Genomic DNA, 15,270 nt, shown 5'->3' with positions numbered 1-15,270 from the left:
TGTACACGTTGGCACTAATGATATTAGGAGTAGGAGACCGACAGAATTACTTAACAAGTATAGGTCACTGATGAAAAAAAGCCGTGAATTAGGGTTGAATTTGAAAGTGTCTGCAATTCTGCCCAGACACGATAGGAGGGAGTATATGATGAGTGCCTTGTTGATCAATTCGGCCCTGGAAAGATTGTGCAAGGCTCAAGGGATAGAATTTTTTTCAGCCTGGACTGTACTTGTTAACAGGAGAGACTGCTTCTACAGGAATGGGATACACTTAAATAGAAAGGGTGCAAGAATATTTGCTGATGCTATTGAGGCAGTGTTGGGTGGGTGGGTCGGAAAACTGATAGCTTGGGGGGATACAAGGACTAGTAGTTTAACAGTAGCCATAGGCAGAGGTGAAGGTGATTCTTGCACAATTTCTATTAGAATAAGTAGCGACCTGGAGCGAGGGGTGTTGGGGGTTTCAGGGACGGATGGCAGTCATCGTGAAACAGGTGGGTATATGGGATGTGTTAGAGTAACTAAGAATAAGAATAGGTGCATGTATACTTGCATGTATACCAATGCTAGAAGTATAGTAAATAAATTTGATGAATTTGAAGTGTTGGTCAAGACATCAAAGGTGGATATTGTTGGGATATTGGAGATGTGGTGTCACACAGATATAAGGAATGCCGAACTGGAATTTGGGGAGTACAGTGTGTACAGAAAGGATAGACAGGATAGTTATGCTGTTAATAAAGAAAAACATAAAATCAAAAGAAGTGCATCCAGTTGATATAGATGAACAGTGCACTGCTGAGTCAGTTTGGTGTGACATAAGCACTGCGAAAGCAAAAATAAGAGTAGGAGTGTGTTATAGGGCTAATTACTTGAATGAGTACAATGAACAATTGTACAGAGAAATAGAGTGGGCTAGTAAATCGGAATGTCATATAATGGGGGATTTTAACTTCCCAGATATTGACTGGAACTTGTGGGTTGGGCACACACTAGTCAGACTTTTGTGGATTTATTGGTTGATTGTTTTCTGCAGCAGCATGTTTGAGAGGCAACCAGAGAAAGTAATACTCTTGATCTGGTTATCAGCAGTGATCATTCATATATTAGGAATTTGCATATAAAAGAACCACTAGGTGGCAGTGATCACAGTGTACTGACGTGGGATTTACTTAAAGATTTAATTACCATCAGGGGTAAAGGAAAGGGTTTTTGCTTCCGTAAAGGCGAGTACAGTTGTCTCCGACAGTTATTAAATTCTGTACAGTGGGATCAACTGACGATGTTACCAACAGTAAATTCTAAGTGGGAAGCATTCAAGGAATTAATCGTGGATGCTACTAAAAGTTTCATACCTATTAAGAAATATTGTTCAAGGTTTAGGCCTAAATGGTTGTCAAATGAACTAATGAGACTTGTAACAGAGAAGAAAAATGCATGGGATGCATATAAATTATCAAGCGACTCAGAAGCCTATGGCTGATATACGTTAATCTGTAATCAGATCACAAAGGAGGTTCGGCAGGCAAAGGCAGATTACGAGAAATCCTTGGCAAAAGATGCTAAGAAAAACAGCAAGGATTTCTTTACTTATATAAACTCTAAAAGGAAGGGGATGAATCTGATTGGTCCACTTGACATCGATGGTACGACTGTTGATGATCCTGCTCAGATAGCAAACAAACTGAATGAGTACTTTGCATCTACATTCACACGTGAGGAATTATTAAGGTTTGAAAATGGCAGAAGGTTATCAAATTGTAGCAGGATACTTAATGATTTTGTAATAACTGAGAGCAAAGTGGAAGAGAAATTGTTGAAGTTAAACGTAAGAAAAGCACCTGGGGTGGATGGTATCTATCCAGTTATATTAAAGGAGGCGGCAAAGCAACTAAGCAAACCCTTAGCCATAATTATGAGAGCATCCTTGGACTCAGGGGAGGTTCCCACGGACTGGAGATGTGCAAATGTATCCCCAATTCACAAAGGGGGATCGAAGGGTAACACGAGTAATTACAGACCAGTTAGTTTAACTTCTGTTCCGGGTAAAATAATGGAGTCACTGGTTAAAGATGCATTGCAGGATCATCTAGACAGGACTGCAGCAATAATTCAGACACAGCATGGGTTTGTTAAGGGAAAGTCTTGTCTGACAAATTTGATAGGATATTATGATGTGGTTACAAAGGAACTTGATGCAAAAAATTTTGATATCATATATTTGGATTTCAGGAAAGCTTTTGACACTGTTGCACATGGAAGACTATTGTACAAATTGGAGCAGAATGGTATTAAGGGTAAGTTGCTACAATGGATAAAAGGATGGTTAAGTGCGAGAAGACAGAGGGTGGTAATCAATGGGTGCTGCTCTTCTTGGACTAATGTTATTAGTGGAGTCCCACAGGGTTCGGTGTTAGGTCCATTGTTGTTTTGTATATTTATCAATGATATTGATGAAGGTATATCAGGCTTATTGTCGAAGTTTGCAGATGATACAAAGATTGGCAGGGTTGTTAATGACAGTAATGGCAGTGTGCTACTACAACAGGATCTAGATAATTTGGGCAGATGGGCTAAGAAGTGGCAACTGAAGTTTAACCTTGACAAATGCAGGCGCCTCCGTAGCCAGGTGGGAAGGAGCAGCAGTGCGCAGCACATGCTTCTTGATTAGACCGGGGTTCGAGTCCGTCACCACCAAATACGGAGGATGCGGAGAGGTCAAGGAATGACCACCACATATCCCGGAGCAATATGGCCTTAGTTGCTAATGCTCCTAAAAACCAACCAAAACAAAACAAAACAAACAAACCTTGACAAATGCAAAGTACTGCATATGGGTAGAAGTAACCTCAGAGAAATGTACCAACTATGTGGTACTACACTTAAGGTGGTAGAAAATGAAAAAGACCTGGGAGTAATTGTGCAGTCAGATATGAAGTTTTCTGAGCAATGCAGACAGGCTGCCAGGGCAGGTCATGGGGTTTTGTCAATGATATATAGGAATTTTGCTAGCAGGGAAAAGGAGGTGATTATCCCTCTGTATAAGGCAATGGTCAGGCCACGCCTTGAGTACTGCGTACAGGTCTGGAGGCCTCATTTTAGGAAGGATGTAGATTTACTTGAACGTGTACAGAGAAGGGCAACAAGATTGGTGAGGGGAATGAAGGGATCCTCTTATCAAGAGAGGCTTAAGTTCTGCAAATTGCAGTGGCTGGAGACTAGGCACCTGCGTGGTGATCTGATTGAGGTGTGTAAGGCCTTGAATGGGTTCAGCACGCTGAATTCCGATGGGATCCTTCCACTTGTTCAGATTACGAACCTAAGGGTCATAAATTCAAATTACGAAAGGACAGATGTAGAATAGATGTGCGGAAATTTGCCTTTAGCCAGCGGGTGGTTAATTGCTGGAACAAACTTCCATCTGTCGTTGTAGAAGTTGATAGGTTGAATAAATTTAATGAGGAACTGGATAGGCATTTGGAGCGAATGGTGTGATTTTTTTTTTTGGCTGATGCTGCATAAGCTCATACATTTGCTTTCTTGCATCACATGCCACTACTACTACTTGATTCATTTGGAGTTTTGTTTTGGAGTGCCTTTTATTTAGCTTCTGGCAGCAGTTAGTCACATTGGTATTGCAGCAAATTATCATAATTATTTCTGTCTCTGTCTCCTTTTGATACTGCAGTTGGTTGATAATTACTGTGTGAGCGTTGAGGTGGGGCTGTTACATAATTTACCTTTCATTTCTGCTTGTGAGTTCCAAATAGTTCTACTACCTTGAATATTTCAGCAAATAATTTGAATTACTATAGGGCAACTGGGCATTACTGATATTTCCATGCAGTTCACATGCATTTATTGCATTTTAGTTCTGTGCACATCATTGTTCTTCTGTATTAGCCTAACTGAGCATTGCTCCATGCTTTGGGCGGCTACAGGGTGCCGTCACTGAAAAAGACATAACCTTGTTCATTCGTAGAAAGCTGTAAATATCATTTCAGTTGAAGGGCAGCCCATGAGTAACCTTAGAGATTACAAAAGTATTCCATGTGGACAGAACCTCAAATTTAGTATGGTATAGCTAGGTATATTTAGTGATTTAAAGAAATAACTTGTTACCAGTATTTGTAACTATATATACTGTACTTACATTCCGCATATACTTTACCTATTGCTATTATATGTATATAGTACGAGGACCGGTATGAAAGTAATGCCTCCTAATTTTTTGCTTTCAAATGTGGTGCCATAGATCATCTCGCATGACTCTGGGTGGTCAGTAGAGGTCTCTGGTTTCACCCTACTGAGTGGTACTATGATCAGCCTTGTGAGGGTAGCAGCGGACAGTATAAAATGGTGGATTTTACAGATATACATATCAAGCAAGAGTGGTAACTGAATTCCTTACCAAGGAAGAAGTGATGCCTATCGAAATCCATAAAAATCTCTAAAATGTTTATGGTGACAATACTGTAGATGTGAGTACAGTTAAATGTTCGGTAAGGCACTGTAAGAGAGGAAAGTTACATTGTTAACAAGGCCTTAAGCAGCTGGCCAGTAATATCAGTGACAACTGACAGATCTTGCTTGTGGATTTCTTGAAGCATGACACCACAATCAACTCAGATCTATATGTAGAAACATTTAAAAAAGTTGAAAGCCTGCATCTATAGAGTTCAACCAGACGAGGACCTTAATGATTTCCTTCTTATCCATGACAATGCATGACCCCACACCAATCTGCACACGATGTAAGCCTGGATCTTGCACCTTCTGACTATCACCTCTTCAGCCTGCTGAAGGATGCACTCTGTGGAACCCATTTTGTGGATGATGACCAGCTCAAGCACAGTGTTTGCAAAGCCCTCCAGAGCAAAGACTTTGATAGTATTGGAATACAGTGTCTGACTCATGGATGGTGGAAGTGCATAGAAAATGATGGCGACTTGATGGAAAAATAATGTTGCGTTTATTAGTGATCCAGGATTAATTGATGTAAAATTCATAGTTGTAAGAATTAAATTTTCTGAAGGAAAAAATAGGAGGCATTACTTTCATACCATTCCTTGTAATAGGTAAAATATATATGGAATATAAAATGTTTATAGAACTTCAAGAATCCCAGAAAATATATAAATTTCTGATACTTGTTTTGCAACAGGTCGACTTACATGGCTAGTATACATTATTGGATCTGCAGTTGGTGGACGAGTATCCTTTAATAGTGCAGATGAACATGATGCAATGGATGGTGAATTAGTTTGTAGGTGAGGAAGGTTTTTTTTAAAGTTTTTTAAAAGAATATTAAAAATAAACCCATTATATTTTTCTGCTAGTGGAAAACATTGGTCATGTCATTATAGTCATCATTTTATGTGATTAGTTTAGCTGTTATTTCCATTATTTGAAGTAATCTCATTTCCTTCATCTTAAATAATACTACTCTGCATTTTGAAAAAATATTCACTGATAATATCTCAGAAAAGTGTTTCTGAATCACTTTCTAATGCTGATTTAAAAAATTGCTTCTATTTGTTTCCGTCACATCAAGTTACTTCAAAAATCATGAAAGAAAATTAGATTTTTCACAAATGTTTATATTAATTTGGTCAGAATTTGTGGGTACTGAAATTATAACAAAATGCTACTTTTTTTACCACACTTTTCTATTTAAATACATTTGAAAACGCTATTAAAATTGGCAGTGTAGTAAAAAGTCCACTAAACACTCATCTCTCATTTTACAAACTGACTGCCCAACTCCCAGAAAAAAAAAAGGCATTTTTTTTCAGCCAGATTACTCTACAAGTAACGTGCTTATCACTTTAAAGTGAGCACAGACAAGCACCTGTGTTCTTCGTACTTAATATTGTCAACAATTCAAGTTCTTATATTTTTTTTCAAATGCACAGAGTGAGTTACTGGATTTGATCCATATTTATTTCTATTGTGGAGAACACACCTTCACCTTTGAGATTCTTCTTTGATTAGTCAATAAAAAGTCTCCATTTTGTAGGATTATAAATAATTCTTAAATATGTCATTAAGTCATTTGTTACTCCAAAAAAAAAAAGAAGAATCATCCTCATTCTCTGTGTCAGTATCATGAGAGGGGGGGGGGGGAACTTATACTAGATTGTTTGACTTAAATGTAGAACCAAGGAGTTCAGCAGGTTCTTTTGGTATATTTAAATCTCTTACCAGATCATTGAGTTCATGCTGTGAAAACAGTCGAGAGATGTATTGAATGTCTCCAGGTAGACTTCAGTTTCATCTTCAGAAGCTTCAAATTACTTTCTGCCCTCTCTTCTGCTACATTCCCCAAAATAAGTGGAGGCAATATGGAATCAGCAGCTTATTTCCATGTGGGACCGCTCTAATGGCCGATAGAATATTAGGATACACAGTGCCCTTCTTACTCTTTACATTGGATCCCCTACATTAACTAAGAAAAAGTAACAGTCATTACAGTGGTTTGTAGGCTCCCACGAAATCATGGGAATTGCAAATGGCATATCCTTCTTTTTACCATTTTTCCATAATCTCATTGCTTCAACACAGGTTCGGCAGGTTTTATGGGGAGCCCATTGTTTATCTTGGTTACTGTGTTTCACTCTAAAATAAGTATAATACTTATTTTTTGTTGTGAATTCTGTAATATCTCGTTTTTGCTTGAGGATTATGTAACTTCCACAAAAATAACAAAATAAGTACAGATTGTTCAGATACTTGTGTAAGACCTGTCACTCACTTTTCAGCACAAATTTGATATGACAGCCTCAAAAATGAACTGCGTTCACACTGATAAAGACTGCTGCATGGAACTCTCAAGTTAAACAAATGACTGAAGTGTTGTCAACATGTGGAGATTAGTTTACAAATTCGCAGCATTTATTCATAAGTTAATATATTCAATAATACAAGTCATGACATCAACTTAAGTGATTTGTGAAAAATTGTGTGATAGAAAAAAAATTAATAACATTTCTGAAATCAGCTTAAAAAACTGTTGAAAACAGCTGTTAGTTTACAAATATCAGAAACCATGCACAGTCGTGTAATCATTCCACCTCTGCATTATAGGCAGGTGCACATTTAGATTTCTTTTATGATGACAGTAGATTCTACCATTCCATGTAATTCAGCCACCTCTTTCTTTTAAACAAGATAATGCCATTATTTCCTAGAAATAGACATAAATTTGTCAAGGTATATTCTTAGTTGCTTTCTGTTCTATGATATAAGTGCATTTTGGCTATGGAGCTTTGAGGTCGTGATAATACCATAAAAATAGTAGTATTTCTGAAATAAAAAAAATGACAGTGCCACCAAACCATTCTGCTGGAAAAGTATCCATTTGTTTTTAATGTCATCACAATTATAATTAGTGATAACGAAAAAAGATTCAGAGAAAAAAAGCTTTTTGTTCTCGGTTTTACTGATTCAAATGCAATTTACATAATGATTTTAATGATTAGTATATATGAAGCAAAAAATATTACCGGTGGCCATGAATATTATCAAGAATGCCAGAAAAAAGGAATACATAGGAACACAAAAATAAATAAATGATAATGAATACTACATCAGAAGTGAGAAATAATGGCAATACTCAGAAGAAGACGGAGTGAAATGGATGAAATGATTGCACCACACCAGCTGTAGTCTTCTCTCTCCACATAGCACTGGCCATACTGAACTTCTTTTCTGCTCTAAAATAATTTTTTAAAAATTATTTGTATTTATTTCGTTTTAATTTTTAAGTAAGACAACTTACTATACATTAGATTTGGTATACAGTCAGTCCTCGTATAACACGTGTTTACACTACACGAATTCGATCATACATGATTTATAAATAGGGGAACAATATCTTATATAGTAGTTGTAGTGGCATGTGATGCAAGAAAGCAAGTGTATGAGCTTATGCAGCATCAGCCAAAAAAAAAAAAATAAAAAAAAATAACACCATTCCCTCCAAATGCCTGTCCAGTTCCCCCTTAAATTTATTTTAGCCTGTCAACTTCCACAACGACAGATGGAAGTTTGTTCCAGAAATTAACCACCCGATGGCTAAAGGTAAATTTCCGCATATCTATTCTACTTCTGTCTTTTTATAATTTGAATTTATGCCCCCTTAGGTTCGTAATCTGAACAAGTGGAAGGATCCCATCAGAATTCAGTGTGCTCAACCCATTCAAGGCCTTATATACCTCAATCAGATCACCGCGCAGGTGCCTAGTCTCCAGCCACTGCAATTTGCAGAACTTAAGCTCTCTCTTGGTAAGAGGATCCCTTCATTCCCCTCACCAATCTTGTTGCCCTTCTCTGTACACGTTCAAGTAAATCTACATCCTTCCTAAAATGAGGCCTCCAGACCTGTACGCAGTACTCAAGGCGTGGCCTGACCATTGCCTTATACAGAGGGACAATCACCACCAAAGATGGCAACTGAAGTTTATAATTCCTCTTAGAGGTACATTTTGGTATTAGTGGGAGAAGAAATCTGAGAATGACTTACATACTAGGGAACACAGAATTAAAAGTAATTGGACTTCAGAACCTGGAGACTAGCCTTCAGGGTTTATCTAGTAGAGGCATTCATGGCTCTTAAAGTACTAAACATATTGAATGAGGGAAATATTTTGTGATTAACCGGTAGGTGGTACCAAAACAAGGGTGCACAAATATAAAATTTTGGAAAGTTATAGACAATTAGATTTCATGAGGTTCATCTCTGGGCAGTGTTTTGTTGATCACTGTAATAAGATGTTTCCCAAGATAGTTGAGTAGAAAGTGGGATGTGGTTCAGGGTGGAATTCCCTTGTTATTTTTTTATAAATAGAAAAATTGCAATTGACTCAGGTAGGTGTATATAACTACAAAAATTTAAAAGTATAAAAAATTTTCGAAAAGGAAAAGGAAGATAGAGAGGATCTTAGGAACAAGGGCCAGTGATAGATAGGAGGCCTCCAACAACCATAATTGTATAATGTTTTGATAAAAGTTGTTGAGAATAAAAAGGAAAATGGGGGAAGACAAAATGGAAAGATGTGAGGAAATAATATAGCTACTAGTTGAAAAACTGAAAAGCATAATAATAAAAGATAAGAAATAATACATTTTAAACTCAAGATAGAAATATATACATAAAAATAAGTGTATTGTCACATATTGCCCAATCCTCTATTCTCTCTCTCAAGGTACCTCCGTAGCCAGGCTGGCAGGAGCAGCAGTGCGTAGCACACGCTTCTTAATTAGACTGCAGTTCAAGCCCGTGACCACCAAATACGAAGGATGCGGAAAGGTCAGGGAATGACCACCGCATATCCCTGGAGCAATATGTCCTTAGTTGCTAATGCTCCTAAAAAAAAAATATATATCAAATAACAAATAACATATCCTGAATTCTCCTCAGTTGTCAACCATCAGAACTGCACGAAAAAATGACCATATAGCATCTTTTCTGTTTCTGAAATAAAGTACATGCCATGGCAAAGTAAAATTAATAAGGAAAATTAAAGAAAAAATGGAGGAAATGAATTTTGAGTAGTGCAAAGTGAAAATATAAGTAAAAAGATGGGCATAAGGAGGATATATAAAAAGCTGGATTGTAATTTTTGGTTGACACTATAGAGCAGTGTTTCTCAACCTTTTTTTAATTATTTCCCCCTAAAGGGCTTTTTTAGACTTTTTTTCCTAATCACCCCAATGAAATTTTAAACAAGAAAATAACTTTAATTTACTCTTTTTATTCAATGGAATCCCTGAGCCTGATGCTTCTTAGCTAAAAGTTCAGTGTTCGGTTTGGTGTTAGTAAGTTTAATTCTAATGTCTCCTCTTGAACATATATCAATTCTGTTTCTTTCCTTTGTTAATATTTTATTTACTGAACTAAAACCACTTTTAGCCATATAAAATGTTGGAAAACAAAGAAGTTCTTTGACCATTTCAGACCACATTGTTAGATAAAGAAGTTTAGTTTCTTTTGATCCCCACAACTCAGCCATTCCACCTTTTCCGAATTTATATTTGCATCCTTCGTTACATTTTAATTCTATGAGTTCTTGAATTTCTTCACTAGCAGACCTGGCATCGCATCCATTTGTATCTAACATACATGGCTTCACACAAAAGAAAATAAATCTGAAAATCTATTTTTCATTTCACCTTTTAAAAAAAAGAAATGATGTGAATAATTCTTAAGATCATTCTCAGTGAGAGATTCATTAATTTCAGCTAACTCTTGCATACCATGAAATTGTTTTCTCATTAAATTACTTTCAAATAGCTCCAGTTTTTCAGTGAAGGCTTTTAACATGCATTTGCACTCTATCGCCATAATTAATTTTCCTTGAAGCCAAAGTGATTACTCAATAAGTTTTTGAAAAATCCAAGCCATATAATATATGTTGTTTTTGTGTTTGCTGATCTCCTTTGCTAAAACTATGTTTCCTTCGCTTTCTAAAAAACTAATTATCACATCAGAAAGGTTTACAAATCTTGTTAGACAGTTTGCTTTAGAAAGATATCTGACATCTGTTTGTAAAAGAAGCCTCACATACTGTTCTTCATTATCATCACAAAATTTTCTGTAAAGGCGATCATATTTGCTATGTGACTTTATTTTATTGATGGTTTTAATAACCATACTGAGAAATCTCTCAGTATGGACTAACATTTTTTTCTGGACTAACATTTTTTTCAACCAGGTGATGTCGGTGCACAGTGCATTGTATTGCAAGAACTTCAGTACATACTTCCTTTAGGTGGGCTATAAAACCTTTGTCTTCTAACCATGGAGGTAGCACCATCAGTGGCACAGGATACCAAATTTTCCAATGGTACTTGTTTTTCATCAAACCACCTCTTTACAGCAGCAAAAATGGATGCTCCAGTACAGTCAGTTTCTAAAGATTTTACAAACAACATCTCTTCTTGCAATTTACAATCATCATGGAAATAACAAACTATGCCATTAGAAGGGCCTTATTGTCAATAACTGTGGATTCATCAATCTGAATAGAAAAATTTCTCGTTTTCTCATTGATTCTTCTTCAAACTGAATCGTTGCAGAATGGCAATGTTTTTAAAATACTGGAAGGAGATTTTGATGCATCACTGTTGAAATTACAGTCTCTAATGTAGGTCATGTAACAGTCTCAGCAACTGTATGAGGACTACCAGTTTTTATAATTTTTTAAGATACAATCATTCCATCCTTCCATCATCAGGATGTTTCCTTTTTAAGTGATCTAAAAGTCTTGATTGTTTCATAGCCTAATTTGAAAAAGAGCTATTACACATAAGACTCACGTTGTCTTGAGTCGAATGGGCTTGCAATAAAACCATAAGCTAGATATTCATCCAAATATTGTTGACACTTTTTCTTTTCAGCACTTAACATGATTAATGATGGTTTGATAACTACAAAGAATTAAATAATAAAATATAAACTATTTTTATTTAACTCTCATAACCCAGGTCACACCAAAAGCACTGTGGATCAAAAATAAACAACTTCCGCATGGAAACAATAAATCAGTACTAATTGTCACTTAGAAAGTAGAAACAATACATTGAAACATTTCTTCATCCCATCCATGCCTCATATATTGGCCAATGAAACAAAAGAATAAATAAATAAACCACACCCACGCCATGTCAGGGTTTGGATTTTGGTGTTTGTAGGCCCTAGGCACTTTTATTCCGAAATATGCTTAAAGGGGAGGGGGTAAATTTTTCGTCTATTTTAACACTTTGACTGACTGCGAATCACATCAGTTATCTTGACTCAAGTTTCAAATATAATAATTGATAAACCACTTCAATTGACGGAGCGACCATCACTTTGATTCTTCTAGTTTCGAGAACAGTCGCTAGATAGTGTATGTGTATTGAATTGAAGCTCCTAGAGTCAATTGCGCATATGTTTTCTTAGCTCATTTTTCATTGGTAACAGTGAAGCGGTTTTTTTTTTCCTTCCCTTTCTTCATAGGTACTATGCCTATGGTTCCCTGCACCATGCCACCGCCAAGGTCGCAGTTGTTGGAAAACCAGGGGCTCACATCTGGTGAGTATGGGCTTGGCAAACCAGGGTCCCGAGCTGGATATCATCATTCTTGGTGATTCCTTTCTACTTCTCTCTCTCTCTCTCAGGGTAACTGTGGGAATTTTTGTTTTGGCTGATGCAACATAAGCCTCAGGCTTCCTTGCACCATATGGCTAATAATAATGCCAGGGATTGTGTAGACATTACCTCTGAAAGCACTTAGGCATTTAATTCCTAAAGCAAAGTTGGTTCAATTAAATGACGTCCTCTATCTTCCTTTTATCTAAATTTATCACTCATGCCTAATATAATATAACTGATGTTAAAAATCAGTTGTCTCAGGGGAAAAGAAAACCCAATGAGAGAAATTAAATATTAAGGAATAAGATGTTGTCGGATAGGGATGAACTTTGGAGGGACAACAAACCATTGTAGGGATTTTTATAAATGATTTTTTCACTCCACAAAAACCAATTTCCCCCATTGAGAATCCCTGCTATAGAGGAACAAAAGAAAATATATAGACAGAAAGTATATATATATATTTATATATACAGCTGAAAAACTAAATTAAAACAAAGAACTATTAACACAGTAGATAGAATGTATGAAATGGATAAGGAAATCTAAAGAAAATATGGAAGAAACAATTATAGAAGAGAACTTACTTAATATGACTGAAACTAACCATAGGACATGAACAGGAGACAAAAGATCTACTTAGGTGACCGCATACTATTTAGGGATGTTGATAGTAGTGACCTCAAGCAATAAAAAATGTGAATGAGAGGAAAATGTATCTAAATAATATTTGAAAATAAAAGTAAGGAAAAAGTTTCCTGAATTAAATGCCAAAAGGAGGTATAATTTAGACTGGCACCTGAGCCAACTACTATTGGCTGAAATATGTGAAATATCACTAATAAGATGCCATTATCCTATCACACCTAGTTTCTACTGTATTTTCGGTGGAAAACATGTATCTATGAATGTAATGTGTAGAATGCTTGTACATGAATACAGAACACTGCCACTTTATTCACTGGGTATAGGATATTTATCCTGTTAAGTTTTATTATTTACATCTACCACATGCTATTTGCGACTATTCCCGCCATGGGATGCTTGCAATTCCTGGCTTGTTCCTGTGTTAATAGTTCTTTGTTTTAATTTAGTTTTCCAGCTGTATATATATTTTCTTTTGTTCCTCTGTTGTGTCTGTTCCTCTGTTTTTATCTATCCTTCTTATGCCCATCTTTTTACTTTTATTTTTACTTTGGGCTGCTTTAAATTTATTCCCTCCTTTTTTACCTTAATTCTCCTTATTAATTTTACTTTGCCATTGCACATACTTTATGTCAGAAAAGGAAAGATAAGGAAAGAAAGGACCTCATATTGTCATTTTTTTTCATGCAATTCTAGTGATTGACAGAGACGCCATTCTGCAATATACTTATTTATATGTATATATTTCTATCTTGTATTTAAAATGTATTATTTCTTATCTTTTCTTATTATGCTTTTCACTTTTTGAACTAGTAGCTGCATCGCCTCCTCTTATCTTTCCATTTTGTCTTCCCAATTTTCCTTTCTTTTTTCTTCTCAACCTTTATCTATAAATTGTGTGTATACATGCTGATACAGAATAAGTTTTCTTCCTTGCATTATTTGACCTGATTAATATTAATTTGATTACCATGCAAATGACTAATTTCCTGAGACTTTAGTGAAGAGAAATGCAATCTTTCTTGGTAAGAGTATTTTTTAGCCCACATTTAAACGTGATTTTCTTCTCTATACCAATTCCAAGAGATCTATATCCATTCTAAAATGAGATGTCCAAACTTTTATACAATATTCTAGATGTGGCCCAACCATTACCATATATAATGGGATTATCACTGAAAACTGGGCTGATCTATTAGCTCAGTGTTCAGTCTTTATGCCAGATTTTAAAATACCTTTGTGTGTTTTTCATTATCAAATACTTGAATTTAGTGCTTCTTAAATGCTGCATTATTTTAGGATTACTGCCACAAAATTTAGTACCATTATTGTTAAAGCTAAGTTGTTATTTTTCAACTCATCTTTCTAGACAGAATATTTATCTTGTTTATCTTAATCTTCTTGAAGTAATGTACTCTGATTACTGTCCTTAAGCACTATGCTTGCATTTGTATCACAGCAAACTTAGACTCAAACTACTATTTCAAATATTCATTAATGTCATTGATGAATATTAAAAACATGCAACAGGCCAAACTCCAGCTCCTTTGGTAGTCCCCTCATCACGTCAGCTCATGAAGAGTAGTTGCTATTTATATTCATAGTAATAACTTGCGTATGATGTAAGGTCATGAACATCCCTCTTTGCTGAAAAAATTTCACATAATTGTGAAATTTTTTCGTATCATGATCCCCTAAAATGCTAAATGAATTTGTGTGACCCCAGCCCATTCCTCCATGAGTAAAACTAATGATTACATTGAGGTTAAAATTGGGTAATGAATAAATATTCCCATAACTTTGATAACTAATATTTTATTGGGAATGAATAGAAAATATCAAATTTGCAAACCTGTAGTAAAAATATAAATATAATTAACTAATAAACATACATAAAATAGAACTTCATTATACTTTAGATTTTTTTTTATACTGCACAACTGCACTTACCAACAATGTGATAAAAATAGAAACTAAACATAGTAACATAACTTGTGAATGAAAAGGGGGGTTTGTATCTTGTGATTTGGTTAATGAAGTGAGTGTTAGTAACATAACTAAGATTTAACTCTCATTTTTACTGTGAACAAAGATGATTTTTTTATACTTTACACATTCAACTGTATCCAGCTGCGATCCCCTTCTTAAATGCTTGCAACCCCTGGGGGAATCGCACTCCACAATTTGAAAATGCTGGACTAGATCTACCAAATATAACTATAAAAAGCATTTGCATTTCATTGTTGCTAAACCAAGTTATGCGTGTGAGTTCTTTGACAACTAATTTTAAGAATATAAGGATGACAGCTAGACATATTTCCTTTCCTTCTCTTTTGTCTGCATCTTAATGTTGCAGATTTTAAGTGCATTTTATGTGCCTTCCTGCAGAGCTTCCTGTTGGCTTAAAGATGGAATTAAAAATGGAAAATGTATAATCTGCATTGTGGTTGTGATCATAGGGTTTGCAATCTCTTCAGTAGTGACCTTAG

At 35.6% G+C, this 15,270-nt stretch overlaps 1 protein-coding gene across 1 annotated transcript in view; it reads left to right on the top strand.

The window, feature by feature from the left end:
* The window catches only part of Ranbp16 (Ran-binding protein 16), a 902,587-nt gene that overhangs the window by 379,046 nt on the left and 508,271 nt on the right, over nucleotides 1–15,270 (top strand). Inside the window, exon 13 of the mRNA XM_090384993.1 lies at nucleotides 5,165–5,270. Coding sequence (XP_090241119.1) covers nucleotides 5,165–5,270 — 106 coding nt within the window. The remainder of the gene's footprint in view (nucleotides 1–5,164; nucleotides 5,271–15,270) is intronic.

Source organism: Mastigoproctus giganteus, chromosome 11 (assembly GCF_048544385.1).
Source record: "Mastigoproctus giganteus isolate SK-2022 chromosome 11, ASM4854438v1, whole genome shotgun sequence".
Taxonomy (NCBI): domain Eukaryota; kingdom Metazoa; phylum Arthropoda; class Arachnida; order Uropygi; family Thelyphonidae; genus Mastigoproctus; species Mastigoproctus giganteus.
Note: the sequence above shows the minus strand (reverse complement) of the source record. Positions and strands in the feature narration are given on the sequence as shown.